We start from the raw sequence: 19,952 nt of genomic DNA on the forward strand, positions 1-19,952 counted from the left end.
CACGCGTGTTCGGGGGCGAGACGGGGGGGGGAATACGCTTTTTGGGAGCGCTGCCCTAAGCCAGGAAACAAAACCCAACTCCAGGAGGGCTGGTTTGAGCAGGGGACCGCGATAAGGAAGAAAGGCGGCAGCAAAGGAAACAGCCGGAGCTGATTTTGGGTCCGGCAGACCCCGGCAGCGCCCGCGGGACGGTGGGGTGCAGGCAGCACTGTCACACCCCAGCTGCCTCCTCCTGCCAGGGCCCTTTGCGGCTCGGCGTGACGTGAAGGGAGCTCAGACTGGAGGGGGGGAAAGCAGAAAAGAGCCAACGTCTGTTTGTGTTGAAGCCATCCAGCATTTTTTGCAGACATCAGCCAAGCGGCAGCAGCAATGCCATTGGTGGGAAGACGGAGTTATTTGGGGAATGCTGGACTCCGCACCATGAGAACAGCAGGGGAGGAGGTTGGTTTTAATTTAACAGGCCATGTTTACTCTTCCCCTCTCACCTTTGGACTGTCTGAATGTGCAACGAAAGCCCCGGCGGGGAAGAAGGGGTGGCAGGCGCTTCCCCCTCCCCACGGCTGCTCCCAGGGCCCCCCCGGCCCCGCAGCGCCGGGGTGCAGCAGCCTCCCACGTTGCAGACCCAGGGCAGGTTTTTCTCATGCAATTAAAAAATAAAAAAAAACAGGCAGATGCAAAGCCTCGAAAATACCCAGCTTTAATCTGTAAACTTGCAAAGAGAGACCCAGGAGCAGAGCAAAGGCAAAGGAGGCACCGGGGCCGGTGAGAGACGGGCGCAGGGCCCGGGAAGATGCTGGCGGGGATGGATGTGCCGGCCAGTCCCCGACTCCCACGTGCAGCATGGCCGTGCCCTCTGAAGCTGCGCTTCGCATCAGCTCTTCAGCTCCGTAACCAAATATTCACCATCTCACCGCCCTGCATAGCGCTCGGGGGAGCCGGCAGCGTGCTGGAGGGGTCGGCAGGGCCAGGCCGGGCACCGGGGACGTGCAGCAACGTGGGACCTAAGCCTTGCACCCTGCGCTCCGCCGGTGCCTGCTGGGCCAACGAAGCAGCGTTTGCTGGCTGAAGCATCTCAGGCATCTGCTCTCCAGAGAGTGGGTTTCAGCTGCAATTTGCCAGCAGCAGGAAGAAACAGTTGCATTGCATGTGCAGCGATGGGAGAGAAACCCAGCCCGCCCTGGGAGCCGGCAGGCACTGCAGCCCCCGGCCACCGCGGGCAGCCCCGGGCCACCACGGGCACCTCCACCCCACCAGCTCCAGCCTGCGTGAGGCCGGAGATGGTTTTATCTGGAGGGATGGAAAAGAAAAAGGCTTTTCTCATTAAAAAAAAAAAGTCTCTAATTTCTGTGGCTACGAGGCAGGGAATAAAGGTTTTTGCAAATTGCCATGTGTGCTGGAAGCGCCCCAAGTGTCGCTCAGGCGCTCCCAGGGGAGTTTTACTCCTCACATCGGCTGCGCGGGCAGGGAGCAGGCCTGGCTGGACGCTTCCCCATCCGGCCCTTCCCTCCACCAGCACCGGGACGCAACGGGGACATCGCTGCCCTGGTGGTGGCAGGAGGATAAAAGCCGACGGCAGCAACCACAGCAGCGAGGAGCCACGGCCGAGCGCGGGCACCGGCTGTGCCCGGGCGCGGGGCAGCCTGCGGGGCAGAGCCGAGGCTCCCTGCAGGGAAGCCAGAGCCTGGCAGCACCGGGGACGCGGGGGGCTGGATCAGGCCCTTCCAGCCGGACGACAGCAGTGCCGAGAGCGGGGATGGCTGCAGGGGAGGAGAGGGATGGGGGCTGCACAGGGGCTCATCCATGGCACGCACACGGCCCCTCCAGCCGCTCCGAGGGGCCCCGAGCTAGGTGCGGGGCCGTATCCTGCATCCTGCTTGGGTGATGGAGGCGTCACCATGGCTCGCTGGCCAGGCTGGCAGTCATCACACGGCGGTCATTCCCCCGGTGGCACACAGTAGGCTCCAGGCATTGCCCTGCAGGACAGCAGGATCCGGCCCCTGGATCCTGGCACCGGGGCGATGGCTCTCCTCGTGCGCGCTCCGCTCCGCCGTATTGTCCCATCCGCGCTCGGCTTGTCAGAGCCTGGTTCCCTTGGGCGCTTGAGGGCAGGATTGGGCCCCTGCTCTGCCTCCCGCCTGCCTGCGCCCCCGGGGCTGCCGGCTCCTCCTGGCCGCTCTCAGGCGAAGGCACAGCAGCTGGATTTCTTCTTCTGTGACTCGATGTAGTCATGGATCTGGAAGCGGGGCTCGTCCGGCGGCTGCACCGCGCGCTGCTTCAGCTCCCTGGGGTGGTGGGGCCACGTTACCCCCCCTGCCCGCTCCAGTGCCAGTGCAGGAGGCGGTGGGGCTGGGGGACACCTCCCTTGCCCGGGTCCCCCAGGTACTCACTTGGCAATGGCCAGGAAGGCCAGCTCCACGTTCATGCCCGTCTTGGCGCTTGTCTCCATGAAAGGCACCCCATACTCCTGCAAGGACAGCACGGCCCCATCAGTGGCCAGCCCCAAAATGCTCTCCTGCCCCTCCGAATCGTCCCAGTCACCTGGCCAAGGCTTGGGGACAAGGTGCCATCCCCTCCTTGCCTTGCCCCAGGTTTTGCCTCTGGGCACCCACCAGAGGGGATGGCACGGCTGCCCAGGGACCCTGAGCGACGTGCAATTGTCTGGGGGGGCTGCAGCCGTGTTAGACCCCGGCACAGCTCACCCTGGCCAGCGATGCTCCGTCCTCCGTCCTCACAGCCCTCTCGCTGCTCACATCGGCCTGCCAAGGGAAGGAAAGTGTCACCACGTACCAGGGGCGGCTGGCACCCTGAGGGCATCTGGCAAGCAGTGTGGGTGCGCGGGGGGCTGCCAGGAACTGGGGCCATCAGGGACCTGGGAACATCCAGTGCCCAGAGGAGAATCCGGGACCTGTTGAGCATCTGGGACCTGGTGGCATCGAGGATGGGGGGGGGCATCCAGAACCTGGGGACACTGGGGAGCTGGGGCAGCATCCAGTACCCGGGGGCATCCAGGACCCAGGGGGGCTTCTGGTACTCTGCTGGGCATCAAGTACCCAGCATCAGCCAGGCTTCAGGGGGCATCCAGTCCCAGGGGAAAATCTGGTATCCAGTCGGGCATTGGGCACCCGGCAGCATCTGGGACCCCCAGAGAGAATCTGGGACCTGGTTGGGAATCTGGGACTGGGGGCTACCTGGGATCTGGGGGTGCATCCAGGACCTGGGTGGGCATCCCACACTCAGTAGCAACCCGTACCGGGAGCCTCAGCCTCATGCTGCCGCCCGCAGCTGCCAGGGACGCCAACCCTCCCCGACCCCCCAAACCTCTGGGATCACCTCTGGGCCTGGCTGAGCCCAGAAATCAGCAGAGCCTGGCGGAGGGTGCAGGCAGGGTGCACCCAGCCCGCAGGCAGAGTGTCCACCAAGCCCCATCCCTCCGCAGCCGCAGGGATGGCAAGGGCAGGGCTGGCACGGCACGGCACGGCATAGCACGGCACACCGCGGGGTGAAGGGGGACCCTGCACGCACCTTATTGCCCAGCAGCATGATGACCACGTCCTTCTGGGCGTACTCGTGGATCTCCGTCAGCCAGGCCTGCAGGAGATTGGGGCTGCGTCAGGGCGAGCGGTACCCCCGTCCCTCCCCTCTCAGCCCACACGCCCCGCACGAAGACTGGGAAAACAGCTTTTTTTTTGGCATGGGAACTATTCCAGCATCACAGCCGAACAGTCCTGAAAATGCCCCGTCTCCTGGCTACGGCCCAAGCCTACATGTAGTTCACGTCCATCCCAAACCGCGTTTTCTCCCTCCAGCCATTTACCGTGTCCCTAAACAAAACTCACCCAGCCGTGCAGCGCCCAGCCGGGCGCCCCAGCGACGAGCTCCCAGCCGGCTGGCTCTGCCCGAAACAGCCGGTGCTTGCATGCAAAACGAGCTTTGAACTGCCCCAAGCACCCAGCAAGCCACGCAGGGCACCCACCACCCCGATCCCCAGGGAGAAACACGCTCCCGACCGGCAGAGGGGACTCACGCGGATGTTGTCGAAGGACATCTTGCTGGTGATATCGTAGAGCAGGAGCAGGGCTGGAAGGGAAGAGGCAGAGGCATTGCCCCGCTGCAGGGATGCACTCTGGCCGGTCTCCCCCGTCCCCGCCGGACCCCGAACCCACCTTGGGCATCCCTGTAGTAGGCGTGGGTGACGCTGCGGAAACGCTCCTGTCCTGCCGTGTCCCAGATCTGCCAAGAAGCCGCCCCGGTGAGAGCGGGGAGGGGAAACCCGCAGCTGGGGATGCCCCTGCAGCCCCCAGCCCACCCGCGCTCAGTCTAGGGGTTGTTTTCCAGCAGCACGGCTGGGAATTGCTCACCTCCTCCCAAAGCTCACCTGCAACTTCACCTTCACACCATCGACAGCCACCACTTTGTTCTGCAGAAGAGAAGGAGAGCACGTTTATCAGCCCAAAGCGTGCCTTGGCACGGGTACCAGCCAGCCCCGGTGCGGACCTGGCTGTGCCCCGTCCCCTCGGGACAAAGCCAGGCTGCCCATGGGGCTGGACGTTGAAGCCTCATCGCTACAAACCCTGGTCCTGCTGGGGGGCTGCGATGCCCCGTGGCACCTCCAGGGACATCCCAGAGCAGCGTCCCCTCATGCCAGGGTGGAAAAGGGCAGAATCAGGCCCTGATGGAGACAGGACAGCGAGATCCCAGCCTGCTTTGGATCCGGTGCCTCGCTCATCTCCTACAGCCAGCACCCCTGTCCTGTGGCTCCTAACGAGCTGGCTAACAATGCAGGCTGCCAGGTGGCCAGGGGAAGCTCGGCAGAGCTGGGGAAGAGGGAAGGGTCTTGCATGAACTACATGCAAATGTGCATTAATTTGCACATTTGTCTATTAATAACATCTTGGCCTGCTTTTCTATTTGCCCACCATAAAGCCCTGACCCTTCTGCCAGGATTCCTCTGCTCCACATGCCAAAGGAACCACCGCCACACGAAAAATTTGGGCTATTTGCAGCAATTTAAGGCCTTCGGATGCTACAAGCTGCCTGGGGATGCTCCGTGGGCGACGCTGGCTGTCCAGCTCAGGTTTTCTTGCTGGTGGGAGCCTTGCTTGGCCCTTAAGGGTGGTTGCACACACTGAGCTGGGGGCTTGCAGGTAGCAGACAGCTTTATCCGGCACTGCAGGAGAAAATCTCCTGGGACCAGGTAGGGAAGCAGCATTTGCAAATGAATGGGGAAGGCGGTTATCAGAGAGGGCTTAAGCAATCACTATACCCAACTTGAAAGCCAGGGACATCTCTCCAGAGGCCCGAGAAAAGAAAAGCAGGAGTTACCAAAGGGCTATTTTAAGACTTGTAGAATTGTACGTGGAGGGATGATTCTGGAAAGAGAAGACCCCTATAAATAATTTGGTTGCCTGGAATTGTTTGAAATGGAAATTCAGCCCATGTGGAGATGATAAAAGTTGAGAAAATGAGCTGAATAAAACAAAAAATGTGCCCTAGGAGATGCTGGAAATTACCTACCAGCAGCAAGCCCTGTGCTGCTGGAGGGGATGCTTGCATGAGGCTGAGCTGGCAGCTCCCCGGGGCCACCGGTGCTGAGCCCAGCAGTGGGACACAGCAGATTTTCCTTCTTTCATGACTTTATTGGAAGGACAGGCTACAAGACCCCTCCAAAGCAAACCCACAGCCCCTTCCCCCTGGCCCTTGCTCCCCAGTTCCCCCCTGCAAGCCAAGAGCAGCCCAGGCAGCAAAGGCGGCAGAAAACCGGAGCCACTGCAGCTGCGGAGGCAGAGGAAGCGCCGACCGCGCTCGACACGTGTCGGCAGCCGCAGGCAGAGCCGGGCCTGGGGACACCCCCATCACTTCCAGCCTGCTGAAACACTGCTCTACCCTGTGCTGCAAACAGCTCTGCCTGCCCGTGCATCCCCAGAGAGACCCTGCAGCTGAAATTTGGTGAACGGAGAGCAGCGGGAGAGTTTAAACGGGATCCGGTGACCTTAACAACTCCTCAGCAGCCAATTTCAGCCCTTTCAAGGCACAAAATTACAGCAACCAGCCTTTGTCCCCGCCAGCCGTTGGCCTCAGCCCGGCCGGTGGAGCGTGCCGGCCGCCCACTGCACACCCCCAGCCCACGCACCCATCCAGGATGGGCTAAACCGAGGCTTTTTGCTGATTTAAAGGCAAGAAGTGACATTCCCAGCGGGCTCTTCCATCTGTTACTGCTCTCCCAGGGAGAGGTGGGAGGGTTTCAGCAAGCGCCTGCAGCTGGTTAGGAGATTATTTGGGTTGCAGAGACTGGAAACCCCCCGTCCCCCTTTCCAGCGCTCCGTCCTGGCCGAGGTGCGGGTTGGGGAAGGCGAGGGGCTGGCAGCCGTGGTGGTCTCACCCGGAAATCTATGCCCACGGTGGCTATGAACGTCCCGGAGAGAAAGGCCCCGTCTTTGAACTGGAGCAGGAAGCAGGTTTTCCCCACGCCCGAGTCTCCAAGTAACATCACCTGCAAGATGGGCGCCGGGAGAGGTGTCAGCGGGGAGGGGGCAGCATCCCTGGATGGTGCTGAGCCCCTCCCCGCTCCCTTGTGTCCCTCCAATTCTCTCCCCAGGGCTGGTCCTGCCGGGTCTGGGGAGCCCCATGGGAACGGGGAGTGGGATGGGACCCCTGAGGGTGCAGCCGAGCAGTGCCCCAGGGCAGCGGGCAGCCACCGAAGAGGGGAAGAGCAGAAGAGGAGAGCTGGTGGGAAGGCAGATACCGCAGCAAGAAGAGATGTCTCCTGGCTGGTTCCTGACCGTCTCCCAACCCAGGAACCTTCTTGGAGAACCGGCCGCAGCTCCCGGACAGGTAGAGCCACCTCCGCCCCCGGCCCAGGTGTGCCCAGCCCAAGGGCTGATGCATGGCTTGGGCAAACCCCGCCGTGTCCGGGACTCTCGCCCTGTGGGTGCCCAGGGCCCTGCCTGCCGCAGACACCAAAGCAAACACAGTGCCTTTTCCCCTCCTGCTAAGCAAACAGGCTCAGCATGGGCTCCCCGGCCGCTCCAGCACTGCCAGACCCGGGCAGGCAGCAGCCAGGACCGATGCTGGTCTCCGTAAGCACAGCCTTACCCGACGCCCCGACGCCGTGCTCTCCTCCCTGCTTGCCGGCAGCAGCCCATTCCTGCCCGGCAATAATTAACCTGACACCGACTGCATCTATCCCGTGCCTAAAAATGGCAGTGAGCAGGACTCCAGCAAGCAGGTCCATCCCCACAAGCCCACCCTGCCGGGACGCTGGAGCCTGCAAAGCAAACCCAGGCGGCCCCGCTGCCCCCGGGCTGGGCGAACGCGGCGAGCCGTGCCCACCCTCCGCAGCTATGGCACAGCAAACGTCCTGTGGGCCAGCACAGCCAGAGCTGGGGGCTGGAAATGCTCTGCCTCCTGCCAACCCACTTCACTGGTCCAGTCCTTCCCCGGGACACCCCTGCCCGGCCCAGGCTGGGATCACCACCCAGTTCTGCCTCCACCTCGCTCCAGATCAAGCTGGCGACTGAGTTCTTCCCTCTAACACAAAAATCTCCCTCCGGTATCAGCCCGTGAAAGGATACAGAGCGGAGAGGGTGAAGGCAAAGGAATAAAAGTGGTTTAGGGAAGGTGGCAGCATACAGGACCGCTTTGGGAGCAGGCTCAGTGAGGCGGGAGGTCTCGGGGCTGGCACTGTCAATGCCGGGCTCAGCCTGGGGCTGCGTATTAAATTTCTCAGGGAAAAGGTTCACCCACCCCGTGCCTCCCCAGCGTCGCCGGCAAGAGGAGTGTGCTCCCCTGGGGCAGGCTGGGGCAGCGGGGACCCTCGGGGAGGAGGGTTCCCACCCCAGTATTGGGCAGGGGCGCAGGGGTGTTTGCAGTGCAGGGGGCTGCGGGGCCCTGGGCTGGCTCGGCTCCGGGGCACAGCCACTGCCCCCCTGCCCAGTGCCCTTGGGATGCTGGATGGGGCCCTGCTTCCCCTGCCCTGTACCATGGGGGGCACGGCTGCCCCGGCTGCCAGCAGCCCCCCTCGCCCAGAGAAGGGCAGGACGGGCTTTCAGAGGGCAGAGCTCGGCCGTGCACCCCCCCAGGGAGTCCCGCTGCCCACCAAGCCGAGACCCCCATCACCACCTCGGGGCAGGGATCCCCTGTCTCCACCTCCCGGGGGGGGGAGGACCCCCATCCCCACATCTGCTAGATCTGGGACCCCCCCGGGGCAGGGGCGGGCAGGGCTGGGGGGGCTCAGCTGGGGCCGCCTCCTTCCCCTTCCCCGGCCCCCAGCCGCTTCCTGGGCGCGATCGCGGCAGCGGAGGAAGCGGCCGGCCCCGGGGACCCCCCCGGACCCCTCCCGCTCTCCCCCGGGCCGGGGGACAAACCCCAACCTCCACCCGCGGCGGGGCTGGGGGGTCCATCCCTGCTCTCCCCCCCTCCTCCGCGCCGCCTCCCACCTTGCCGGCCAGCTCGTAGTCCCGGGGCAGCACCGGGAGGGTCCCGCTCCCCGCCGGGGGGTCCCCGCTCCCCGCCGCCCCGCCGGGGCCGCTCATGGTGCGTCCGAGCGGAGCCGCCGAGTCCCGGTGCCGCGGGGCCAGCGGGAGCCGCGGCCCCACCCGGCCCGGCCCGGCCCGGCCCGCCTTCCTCCTCCTCTTCCTCCTCCTCCCCGGCCGATGCCACCCCCAAGGCTGTGCCCCGGTCGCCTCCCTACCCAGCCTGGCCGCGGGATGAGGAAGAGGAGGCTCAAGGCTGGAAACCTGCCCCCCACCCCCACCCCAAAACCTGGGTGCTGGGGTTTGCCAGGGGCTCAGCGGCACCAGACAGCGGGCAGAGCCCGGCCCCGTCCCTCTGGGCACATGGATGGGGAGAGGAGGAACCGCTCACCCCACAAATGAACAGTCCCCCGTCCCCCACGGGGTGTGGGGATGGAGACCCCGGTGCTGCCAAATCACCCCCGCCACGCCGTGTCGGTGGGGACGGTGGGGACGGTGGGGACAGTGGGGCCGGCAGCTCCTGCTTCCACCCCACCAGCCCACCCAGGGGTGGAGGGTTTGCCCTGTCTGCTGCAGCCCCAACGGCTGCCGAGCTGGGCCCCGGGTTAGCACCAAGGCGCAACAAAGCCGGGAGGAAACCAGAAGCGGCGGCCGTTAGCCGGAAGCCGCGCGCTGCGGTGAGCCGGTTCAGCGGCGCCTGCGTCCCGGCCGGGACGGCTGCCGGGGCTCCCGCTCCCCCGGCTGCTCACAGCCCCCAGCATCCTACGCCGGCTGTTGGGGCCTGGCTCATAGTGCACTTCATTTGGGAAAAGCCCAAGCGTGGGAATGCGGGAGAAGTCCCGGGAGAGAGCTGAGGACGTTGTGGTACCCAAAAATTCACTCCACAAAACTCCATCCAGGTCCATGCACTACAGCGACCTGGGGTCTTCAGGCTGACAGGAGCCTTCAGCCCCCTCTGATTTATTTTCCCCGGGATACCCAGCCCATCTCCTCCGTGCCAGGGCTGAGCTCAGTGCAAACCCCCCAGCCCCACTCACACCGCTGGGATTCAGGCGCACGGGGCTCCGGTGCAGAGCCGTGCCCCTCGCCGCTCTCCAGGCGAAGGCCACACGTGGCTGCGGGGGGTCCGATGGCAGAGCTGCCCTCCGCGACGGCGCCCGCCTCCGCACCTTCCCCGGCTGCCAGCTCCTGCTCCAGCCAAGCCTTCCTCTGCCCCTCGGGAAAGGGAACCTGTATTTCCAGTCCCGTAACTGCGCTCAGACCCAGCTGCGGGATTTATAGTTTATATACGCTCTTTGGCTAGGGAAGTGCCCGGAGATGAAGGCTGGAGGTGCTCAGAGCGGCTGAGCTCCCCTGCAGCTTGCTGGGGAGGGGGGCTGGAAGGATATGGCGAACCGTGCTGGTGCTCATGGAGTTGCCTAGGCAGGAAAAATGCCTGGCTGAGCATCACCTCCACACACTGGCATTTGCTGCAGGAGAAACGAGGCAGCCGGGAGCTGGCAAAGGTTGGGAACACGGCTGAGCCTCCCCTGCCTGCCCAGGGCTCAGCACTGCCCAGGGGGGCACTCTTGGCTGCCAGCCCCTGGGCTGCTTGGCCCCAGGCCCCCCGCACCGAAACCACGTTTCCCTGCTTCCTTGGCCTGGACTAGAGAGAAAATCCCCACGGGCAACAGCCTCCCCGTGGGCAACAGCCTCTTGCTGAGCTCCAGCCTTGGCACGGATGCTGGAGGGATGCCAGCCTCGCCGTGCGGTGAGGTCCCAAGCGCTGTCTGTGTCCTGGGCTCCCCTGGGAGAGTGGACACAAGCGTCGGAGCTGTTTGCTGGCCCCGCAGCAGCTCTACAAATAGCACTGGCCGGCAGCCGAGTGCTTTACCCAGGCGCTGCCACCATCTGCCTGACTTTTCGCGAGGGCCGCGGGCCGCACAGGCAGGACACAGGCTGGCTTCTCCCTGGGAGAGCAGGGCCGCTCCGAAGACGGCTTTCCAGGTGCAAGGCAAAAGGCTGCGCTCAGGCATGGCCCTACCGAGGGGTTCAGGACGCGAAGACTTGTCCATCCTCCATCCCCCCGGCAGCCCGAAGCGTGCCTGCCCTCAGCTTGCCGGCAAGCACACAGCGAAACCGGGCCCCTCATCCAGCAGCACCAAAGAAAATTCTCCCAATTTTTTGTGCTTAGCACCATTTAGAATCACAGAATCATAGATTATGATTACCCAAATAAAACTGCTCCCCTGAGGGTGAGCGAGGTTGTACAGCCCGGGGACCAGGGACTGGGCTCTTACCGTAAACCCAATGCCCACGGTGGCAGAGAAGGAGCCAGGAATGAACTTGCCCTGGTCAAACTGGACCAGCAGAGATGTCTTCCCCACGCCGCTGTCTCCGACCAGGATCGTCTGCAAGGACCAGGTAAAGAGGCGTCAGGGCGCGGGAGCAGGCGATGCCAGAGCCTGCAGGCACGGGGTGCAGCTGGGGACGGGGCGTCTGGGGAGGGGGTGCCAGGGGGATGCGGCAGCAAACGCAGCAGGACCGGGAGGGAGCAGCCCGGCCCCAGCCCATGGCAGAGCCATGAGCCCCAGGGCACAGCTCCACTGCACAGCCCTGCTCGGCGGCAGCAGATTGTCCCCGTGGGCTGCTGGGTGCCAGTGCCATGGCCAGATGGCTTGTCCTGCTGTGCCCTGTCCTTTGCTGTCACTTTTGGTCCTGGCACGTGCCCGGAGAGGAATTTCCACCCCTCTGACCATCTCTGTAATAAATGAAATGTGCCCCAGGCTGAGCTTCGGGCATGGGCCCTCTCCAAGAGCAGAGAGGTGGAAGAGAAAGCAAAGCGCAGCCCGACACGGAGAGCGAGCAGGAGACACTGCTGCCCCGCATCGGGAAGCTGCCGGGCAGAGGCAGCCTTGGCTCACACAGCTCTGGTGGAAAACCTCTTTGGGAGGATTCTGGCAGTGCTGGATTAGGTCCAAAGCCGTTTAATAAAGAGAGCGTCTCCCACAGCTGCTGCGCACAGCCACTGCCACAGCCGCGCCGGGGCACCAGGCTGCCTTCAAGCTGCATTAACGCTGTGTGTCTGCAGCGCTGTTCCCCGGCAGGGCGCTGGGTTTGATGTCACGGAGCCCCCCTGCCTCTCCAGCCCTTCGTGGGAAGCCCCGGGGCTCTCCCGCGGGGAGCAGAGCTTGCTTGTTCGCAAGCAGAAGGGACGAGGGAGCTGTGCGGGTGTCAGAGCTGGGGCATTGCGATCACCTCCCGAGCAGCTCCCAAGCTGCCAGCCCTTGGTCCCGGTACCCACACCGCATCCCCGGGGAGCCCGTCCTCCCTTCTGCTCCTGCCCGTGTTCCTCTAAATCCCTGGCCTAAGGAAGACCAACAGTGCAAACGCAAACCCCTCCCTCCCCTCTCTGCCAGCATCTGGGGTTTGTTGGCAGAGCCACCGGCGCAAACATTCCCATCCTTTCAGGAAACCGAGGCGCTTTCAACCCTTTCACAGGGACACAAGTTAAAATAAACACTCTGCTAACTGGCTTCTTGCTTAGAAGTGGTTTTGGCTCTGTCTTTCAGGACACGGGCGTTCCCGTAGCTGCAGCCCTGGCAAGCGCCGAGCTGGCCCCGGGGCAGTGTCCTCACTGTCACCGGTCCCCCTGCCACCCCTGAGCCAGCGAGGTGCTGAGGCTGAACCTCCCCCCTCTGCTTCCCCCTGTGCCGCATTCACTGCATCTCATTTCCCCCGTTGATTTGTGTTTAGTCTGATGCAGCTCCAGCAGCCTCGCTCCATCCCAGGGCACCTCAGCCCTTCATCCTCACCCCAGGGTGACATTGCGAAGGTCGCTCTTCGCCTGCCGAGCAGGAGCTGGTGCTTCAGCATCTTCCCGACGGCCAGGGGAGCCTCCGCACATGGCCGGTCCCGTCCCTCCATCACCTCCCCTGCACCGAGGGGCCCCGAGGTGAAACCCAGCCTGGCCCCGCTTCAGGCACGGCACGTACCCCCTTGTGAAGTGCAGGTGAGAGTGTGTTTAATCAAGTGCCTGAACAGCCCCGGCAGATCAAGGCCTGATTTCGTGCCCTGGGAGGTCGTGGGGCAACCGGCCACCAGGCACATGCCACAGTGCCCGGCACTGCAGTTCCTGCCGCCCCATGGACCCCAAAGGCGTGGGTTGAAACCAAAAGCCAACAAGCTCGAGGACCACAAATGAAACAGGAACATGGACTGGCAGGAGACCAGCATCCTGCCTTGCATAAATCACTGCTCCACAACCTGCCTGGAGCCTGTTAACGCCGATACGCTTCAGTGAAACGCTCGCTTCAGTGAATCAGCCTTTTCCCCCGGAAAAAACATCCCAAACCCCAAACGTCTCCTGGGAAAAGCCTGACTGGCCGAGAGGAGCTGTTGGCAGGAGGGAGCTCTGCACCTCAGCCAGACACACACCGCCACACGGGCCCGTGTGCTGAGAGGCAGCAAACTGCGGCCAGATCCGCAGCCGGAGATTTCTCCCTCCTCCCTAACCAGACGTTGGGCTGGCTGCGGGTCACTTGTACATTCAGAGCAGCCTCGTGGGCTGGGAGCCCGTGCAGGAGCTGGGGGGATGTTGGGAGGCAGAAATCTCTGGGTGAAGCCCTTGCACATGGGTCAGGGGAGCTGGGTCACCCCTTTCCCTGAGGGGAATTTCCCTGCCCAAGCCCCCTTGGCTTTGCCCAGAAATGTTTGCCATGCAGAGAGCAGGATCTGCCCTGGAGCAGCCACATGGGAAAACACCCCACGAGTTCGCTGCCACGGGGCTCCTGCACCCCAGCGCTGCATTTTTTGGTGCTGCACACTATTCCCAGGTCAAATCCTGGTGCTGGGAAGTGCAACGAGACCGGCTGCAGCCTGCAACACTGTCTTCGGGAGCAGTTAATGCAGAGAACGACATTAATTATGGAGGGAGGAGAGTCGGCTGGAATGAGCACCAGAAAGCCTCCAGAGCCCAGGATTTACAGAGAACATGTATAAAAGGCAGACTCCCCTATCAATAATTTAATTGGGATTTATAATAGAGACAACTCATGAATTGCTTCATGACTTAATAATAACAATAGTAAAAGTTGGCCAGAAGCAGCCAAGAAACTTTCCTAATGACTTTAGGAAAAGCTCATGGGCTTTGTGGAAGTACAGCACAGTGGAAATCACCGTGGCCTTCCTGGCTACAAAATAAACATAAAGGAAGAATAAAAACCCCAGTGTGGAGTGGATGTGGCTAGCCAGCTGTCGAAAGCTCAGGATGGACATGCCTGAGTCACGATAGCAAGAAGCCTCCCAGCGACAAAGCTCCGTACCCGCTCTGCACCCACTCTGCCTCTTGCCAGCATCCTCAGCCACAGCCCGGCCTCCCCAGCACCCTCTCAGCCCCCCCGGGTTTTTCCAGGGTTTTGTTTTTTTTTTTGCTTGGAAAACTTTGGTAAAAAGTTGCAAGATTCCTTCTGGTGCTGCCGTTCCTGTCTGCATGGTGGCATGGGGATGGAGCAGGGCTTTGCCGGCGTGCACGCACAGATGGGCTGGCCGAGGCGCAGCGGGAAACCTGGCCAAGAGGCGGAGAGCCACTCGGTGACAGTCCCAAAGCGCCACTCCTGAGCCCCAGCACAATCAAAGCAATTCCTCTTTCCAGCTAAAGAAAATGATTTCCACTTCGCTTCCCCACCACCCCGCAGCTCACCTGCTCCACGGCCTCGGCAGAAAAGCAGGCACAGCTTGTAACACACCCCGAAGCAGGCCTGTCTGCCAGCTCTGCCTTCGGGAAAGAGCAAACATCCCTCCCCACACCTCAAATTAGGGGGTTTGGGCTAATTCAGACCTAGACGAATCACCTCCCTTCAAAATCGCTGCTGGCTCGATGTAGGTTGCAGAGACAAGGCAGAGCGACGGGGCGGCGAGGGCAAACCCGCTCAGATCTCGCCTACCCGTGCTGGCAGCCAGTGAGCAAAGGAAATATTTTGGTCTAGCGTGCCTTGGGGAGAGAAGTTTTGCATGGCTGTCAAGGCAGCGTAGGGAGGCGATTGCTGCATTTCCAGTGCCAGCCAAGCGGGAGGAGATCGGGGATAGCGCCTGTGGGTTGAGGTTATCTTCCCAGTTCATTTTTGAGCTTTAGCATGCAGTAGCTAGACCTAAATGTAGCTAGAAGGAGCCTGACAGGGTAAAACCCCAGTCCTGGGGGACGCAGGGAGGGGAGAGGTGCCCTCCACGGGCTGTTCCGCTGCTCTCAGACAGTTGCTGAAGCCCCAAACCCAAAGGTTTTCTCCCAGGTCAGCAGGATTTGTTGCTACAAATTGTGGCGATGGTGTACGTGCACCCCAGCACAGCTGCCTGCAGAGCCCAGCCAGGACACAGCACTGGGAGAGCTCCGAGCGCGAAGCCGCGGCTGCTTTCGGCCCCTCGCCACCCCGCTCTCATGGTCTCTCAGGGCGGCATTACCGAGACTTATTTTTACCTGCTCTATATAGGGAACTGCGCTGCCTCTCCCCTGCTCCAGGCAGTGTTCCAGGGCAACTTGGATGCTGCTGGACGCTGCCTTGAGCTGTTCTGTGCCGCAGGGACACCCCAGGGCCGTCCCCACCCTGCCCAGGTGCTGCTTTACCATGGCCAAGCCCTTTACGCTGGCTCACACCAGAGCCTGGGGCCCTCTGCCAGCCCCGCTGGGCCCTTGCCCTGGCAGAGCTGTATTTCAGCCCTGTAGATACGAGCTCTAGGGCTGCACATCAAACAAAAGCTGGCTCAGATCATGCAGTGGCTCCCTGTTTGCAAACCGCTTGCTAGCGCCTTGGATCAACCACAGCCCAAGGGCACATCTCGCTCCCCGTGGGGCTTGTTCCAGCTAAATGGATCCAAGCATCCAATGGGAGGAAGAATGATTTGGCAATGGATCAAATCACCTGAAAGCAGAATCTGTCATTTTGTGTCAAGTGAAACTTTTCTGGAACAGCCCAGAACAAACCTCTGCTGTTCCCTCTTTGATTTGCCCCTAGCCCCAGGCCTGGGTTTAGCCACCAACCTGAAATCACTTAACCTTTGGCTCCAGAGTGCAAACCTCTCTCAGGGTTTCCCAGCACATCTGAAATGCAATTCCTTGCTCAGAAACAAGATCTAGCAAAGTATTTGCTGCCTCACCTCCCTGGAGCAAGAGCAGGCTTGTTTCTGCAAGACAAGCAACCCAGCCAGGAGTGGCAGCAAAATACCAAGGGAAACGGCAGGGAAATGGGACTGGGGTGGTTATTTGCCTGGGCAGCTCTTCTGCCCAGAGACTCAGTTCTACCAGTGTCACTCCTTCACTGCAGCAGCTCACTGCTGGAGAAGAGAGAGTTAAGGCTTTGCAAAGAATCAAAGTTTCTTGAGTCATCCCTGGAGGCATGTCCTACGTACGCCGCGTACAACAGAAATGAGAGTTGCTAGTAATTGATATTTTCTTGCTAATCAAGGGCTGGGCACATTGCCCTGAGTAGAGCGGGATATAGAATAGACTGGGATTTGTGAAGAGGGATCCGGACAGCCCCAGCCCTTTCCCCTGCCCTGGCCCATCCCTGCTTTTCCCCCTGCTCCCCAGGGGTGTCGGTCCCTGCACAGTCACTGGGGACTGCAGCAAAGCAGCATGAGGACAGCAAGAAGGAGTGATGGGTGGATCTGGCAGAGATCAGCATCTCCTCCATGTCTCCTGGAGTTGCTGGGGAGTGTCTGACTGCAGGGAGCAAAAGCCCTGCTCCGGCAGAGCCTGCAGCAGAGCCTGCGCCGCCCAAGGTCTTGCAGCGACAGCAGCGGCCCCGGCCACCCTCCGTGCAATGTAGAGTTACAAAACGCAGTCCCAGGGACCCCACAGAAGAGAAGGATTTTAAAGCAAGGAGGGCAGGGATGGACGTCTCTTGGGACACTGCTATTTCATGGCAGGGAAGTCCCCGCTCCTTAGGCTGTCTCTGGCAACCAGACCCCCGGGGTGCAGCTCCCCCCGACCCTCCGGAGCACGCACAGGACAGCGGGAGCGGCTGAACGCCGGGCTGTGCCGCGGGGCTGGCCCCTTTCCAGCGCTCCTGCCTGGTTTTGCTGCCCAAAACACGTCCGATCCTGCCGCCCCCCCTCCCCACCATCAGCCGGGAGGTGGCGGGGACCGGGACCGAGCTGCAGCCGCATCCCCCACCCCAACCCCGCCGGGATGGGGGGGGGTGGAGGATGGACCCCAGCGGGGGAAGAGGAGCGAGGAGGGACAGAGTTTGCCGGGGAAGTTGAAGCCGCCTCCCTGCCGCGGCAGTCGCTCCCACGTCGCCCCAGCACCCCCTGGTTCCCCCCCTCTCCGAGCACCTCCGCTGCCCCAGCCCTACCTTGTGCAGCAGGGCCTCGTTGTAGCCAGCCCCCCCCGGGCCGGCGGAGCGGGCCTCCATGGCCGGGGTGCATGGGCCGGCTCCCGCCGCCGGGGGCACCGGGCCGGGCCGGGCCGCTCCTGCAGCACCGCGGACAGCGCCCGCCCCGCCTGCAGCACCGCGGACAGCGCCCGGCCCGGCCCCGGCAGTCCCGGCTCAGCACGGCCCGGCCCCGGCAGTCCCGGCTCAGCACGGCAGGGTTCGGCCCGGTTCAGCACAGCTCGGCTCGGGCTGGTTCCCCGCAGGACAGCGGAGCGGTGCCCGGCTCCTCGCCGCCGTCACGGCCGTGCCCGCCCCCCTCGCAGGGCTCCCCCGCCCGGAGGAGGGGGCCGGTCCCGCCCGGAGGAGGGGAGGCCGTGGGAGCTCCCTTCCACGCAGGCAGAGCCCGTGGCAGTTTCCACCCAACCGCTGGTCCCTCTCCGGCCCCCTCCCCCCCCCCCCATCCCTCCGCCGTGATAGAGGCCCCCCCCCGGCTCTGCTAAGAGCCCGGGGCTCCCTGCCCTCGCTACCGGGAAACGCTGCCCGCCCGCCCGCCCTCCTCGGCTGCGGGAAGCGTCCACCGGGCACGGGCAGGCAGGCTGGAAGGCAGCCCTGGGCAGAGAGGTTTCTCGCTGCCAGCTCCGATCAATCGCCAAGCTGAGAGCACGAAGCCAGGTCTGCTGCGCTGCTCGAGCTGTGCTTCGCACCCGGTTCATCAGCACTCACCTCGGGGAGCCCCACGCCTGCACCGGGGCTGCTCCGACTGACACCCCTCCAGCCGTCAGCCCAGATGGCCGTTGGGCACCCATGGGCAGTGGCGAAGCCCAGACCTGCGTGGTCACCAGGGTCAGCAGTGCGTCAGCCCGGGGAGGGGCAGCGGCCTGTGCTAGCCACACCACTTCAGCTTCTTTACAAAACTGGTGCTAACCTGGGGCTGGCCACCCTGGCAACTCCCCTTTGGAAACCCACTGCATCTACAGAGCCTGCTTGGAGTGAAAAACAAATTGTATTTAGAGACAGGAGGAACCTGTGCCTAAACCTGGAGGTGACAGTCGATCTCTCATTGAGATCCTTTTATTTACAACTCCCTTTAGAGCAATCTGGTGTTGTTGATCAGACTGGAAAGAAATTAATCTTTACTGAGAAGTTTATTCAAGAGAGACTCTCTGGTTCCCTCTTTCCAGATCAGCAGACGGCCCCAAGCCAGAGGAACATACCGTGTTTCCAAGAGCCATCTGCACCCATCCGATTGCTGTTTGACTGCCCGGGCCTGACGTTGCTAATTATATCTGCCCATTATTTCCTCTAACAGCAGAGACCGTTCTGCCGGGTCATATGATCAGTCTTGGCAACAACAGCCAGAAAAGACAAAAAACAACCCAGAGGAGCAGGGGGGTTTCAGGCTTGCCCGAGGCCAAGAAGCTAAACCCAGACCTGACCCAGACCACCCTGCAGCCAGACCACCCATCAGTCTCAAGTGCTGGAAGACTATCAACAGCATAAAAATAAGCGATATCATGAGCCACAGTGTCTGGATCAGATAATTTCTGAGTGGTGAGGCCAGCATCATGGTTTGACATAGTGTACACACCAGGCAGAGCCAGGAAAACGAGAGCAGCAAACCTCAGGGTGACTTCAATGAAGCCAGGGCAACTCTGTCCTCTTAAATATACCCAGAACTTGGCAAAAAGCCTTCCCATGGCTGTCCCAGTGCTGTATCAGCCCCTTGAGGATGAAGACCTCATGCTAACATGTCTCAAGTGCATGCTCAGCCTTCTCCCACCCAGCACCCACAGAGAGCAGGGGTACTGCCCCGACCCGAGCTGCCTGCTGGGTCACACAGACCCCGGAGGCCCCGATCTGCTGGAGGCCCCGATCTGCTGCAGGCACAGCACGGCTCCACCCTGGGCACCCAAGCTGTGCTGGTGCTCAGACAAACCTCTCCTGGGGGGTGGGATGAACTTAACCCCCAGGGAAGAGGAGAGGAAGCCCCCAGTGCACCACCGGGTCCAAGACGCCAGCCCTGCTTACCTCTGGAGGGGAATTCCTGGCACGTCCCTGCTGCAGGAGGGGCTCTGAGGGCATCCCCAACCCATCTCAGCTCCAGCAACGTTTGTCTCCCTTTTCTGAGTCGTGAGGGAAAGCAGCGAGGAGCTGCTGCTGAGCGAGGGCCTGGCTGGGAGGAAGGAAAGCCTTGTAAAGCCCAATTCTCCTTTCCTACTGCAGGCACTGGCGTTACACCAGAGACACACTTGGCCCTGCAGGTCTAGCAGCGCTCAGGAGGAAGACGGTTTTCCTATCTATCATGATATTGCCAAGTGTAATGCAGCCTAATGAGACAACACAGATCGCTGGCAAAGGACAGGCACCAGCGCAGCCTGGCTCAGCTCCAAGGGCTTTGTACTGCTTTACGGCTCTGGGGCACCTGACCCATCCCAGATAAGTGGTATCAGCAGCTTTATGGGAGCCCAGCAGCCTGACACCTGCATCACCCTCCCCCCCTCACACACCAAGGACTGTCTTTCCCCCATCCAGAGCAAACCCCTTGCTCTCCCAGCCTCCCCCAGACCCCAGCAGAGGTTTCCGGGAGGCAGCCAGCAGTTTATAGCCCCGAGCAGCGCTGACCAGCTGAAATCAGTGCAGAGCAATGAAATCAGAGGAAATGACCTGCAAATGGCAGGAGCGATTTCAAATAAACCTGCAATTTAGCCCCATTGTTTAGTCTGGTTTGCTGGTAGACTGTATCTCTGATAGCTTAATTACTTCTCTATTTGCCTTGAGAAGTGCAGCTGTAACAGTGGAGGATTTACAGCCAGCTCAGGAGTTTCTGCTTCCCTGTCCTCCTTGCCCACTCCTGCTCATTCTCAGCTGCCCAACCCCATTCACCTGCTGTAGTATTTCCCTGGACTGCCTGTACAACCCTTTTTGGGAGAGATCTGAGCCCCGCCAAACCCATTCCTTCCCCGTGAACTAGGGAGAAGCCAGGATTTCATCCTCTGAATCTGTTGAATTTTGCTTTCTTAATTTCACAGCAATAACTAACCCCTGCCTTAGCCCTTTCTGGCTGAGGAGTCCAGCCTAAGGCACAGCCCAGAGTAAACCCTCCACCACCACAAAGTCTGCAAGGACTTCTCCC

General features: G+C 61.9%; 1 protein-coding gene across 3 annotated transcripts; it reads right to left on the reverse strand.

The window, feature by feature from the left end:
* Nucleotides 1-681: 681 nt before the first annotated feature.
* On the reverse strand, nucleotides 682-16,878 carry RAB37 (RAB37, member RAS oncogene family). 3 transcript variants are annotated; one of them, XM_087750727.1, is made up of 10 exons: nucleotides 16,799-16,878; nucleotides 10,751-10,861; nucleotides 6,380-6,490; nucleotides 4,376-4,417; nucleotides 4,164-4,230; nucleotides 4,025-4,077; nucleotides 3,523-3,588; nucleotides 2,700-2,756; nucleotides 2,388-2,464; nucleotides 682-2,282 (listed from the first exon to the last, which is right to left on the reverse strand). In XM_087750727.1, exons 1-10 carry the CDS (start codon nucleotides 16,856-16,858, stop codon nucleotides 2,177-2,179), a joined length of 750 nt encoding a protein of 249 aa, XP_087606853.1. In that variant the 5' UTR covers nucleotides 16,859-16,878; the 3' UTR covers nucleotides 682-2,176. The 3 variants fall into 3 exon arrangements, with proteins under 3 accessions (XP_087606853.1, XP_009472459.2, XP_087606851.1); XM_009474184.2 differs by lacking the exon at nucleotides 6,380-6,490 and having other exon boundaries at nucleotides 16,799-16,873; XM_087750725.1 differs by lacking the exons at nucleotides 10,751-10,861; nucleotides 16,799-16,878 and adding an exon at nucleotides 8,436-8,596.
* Between the last annotated feature and the right edge of the window lie 3,074 nt (nucleotides 16,879-19,952).

This window comes from Nipponia nippon, unplaced genomic scaffold (assembly GCF_047370975.1).
Source record: "Nipponia nippon isolate SJK-2023a ecotype South Korea unplaced genomic scaffold, ASM4737097v1 scaffold_14, whole genome shotgun sequence".
Classification (NCBI taxonomy): domain Eukaryota; kingdom Metazoa; phylum Chordata; class Aves; order Pelecaniformes; family Threskiornithidae; genus Nipponia; species Nipponia nippon.

Excerpts from the sequence above, each read along its gene's own strand:
- RAB37 (XM_087750727.1), bottom strand. The coding sequence starts at position 16,858 with ATGGAGGCCCGCTCCGCCGGCCCGGGGGGGGCTGGCTACAACGAGGCC. Across the intron at positions 2,465-2,699 it reads ACGGAGCATCGCTGGCCAGG|GAGTATGGGGTGCCTTTCAT; the intron begins GTGAGCTGTGCC and ends CTGTCCTTGCAG. Across the intron at positions 2,283-2,387 it reads GCCTTCCTGGCCATTGCCAA|GGAGCTGAAGCAGCGCGCGG; the intron begins GTGAGTACCTGG and ends CCACCACCCCAG.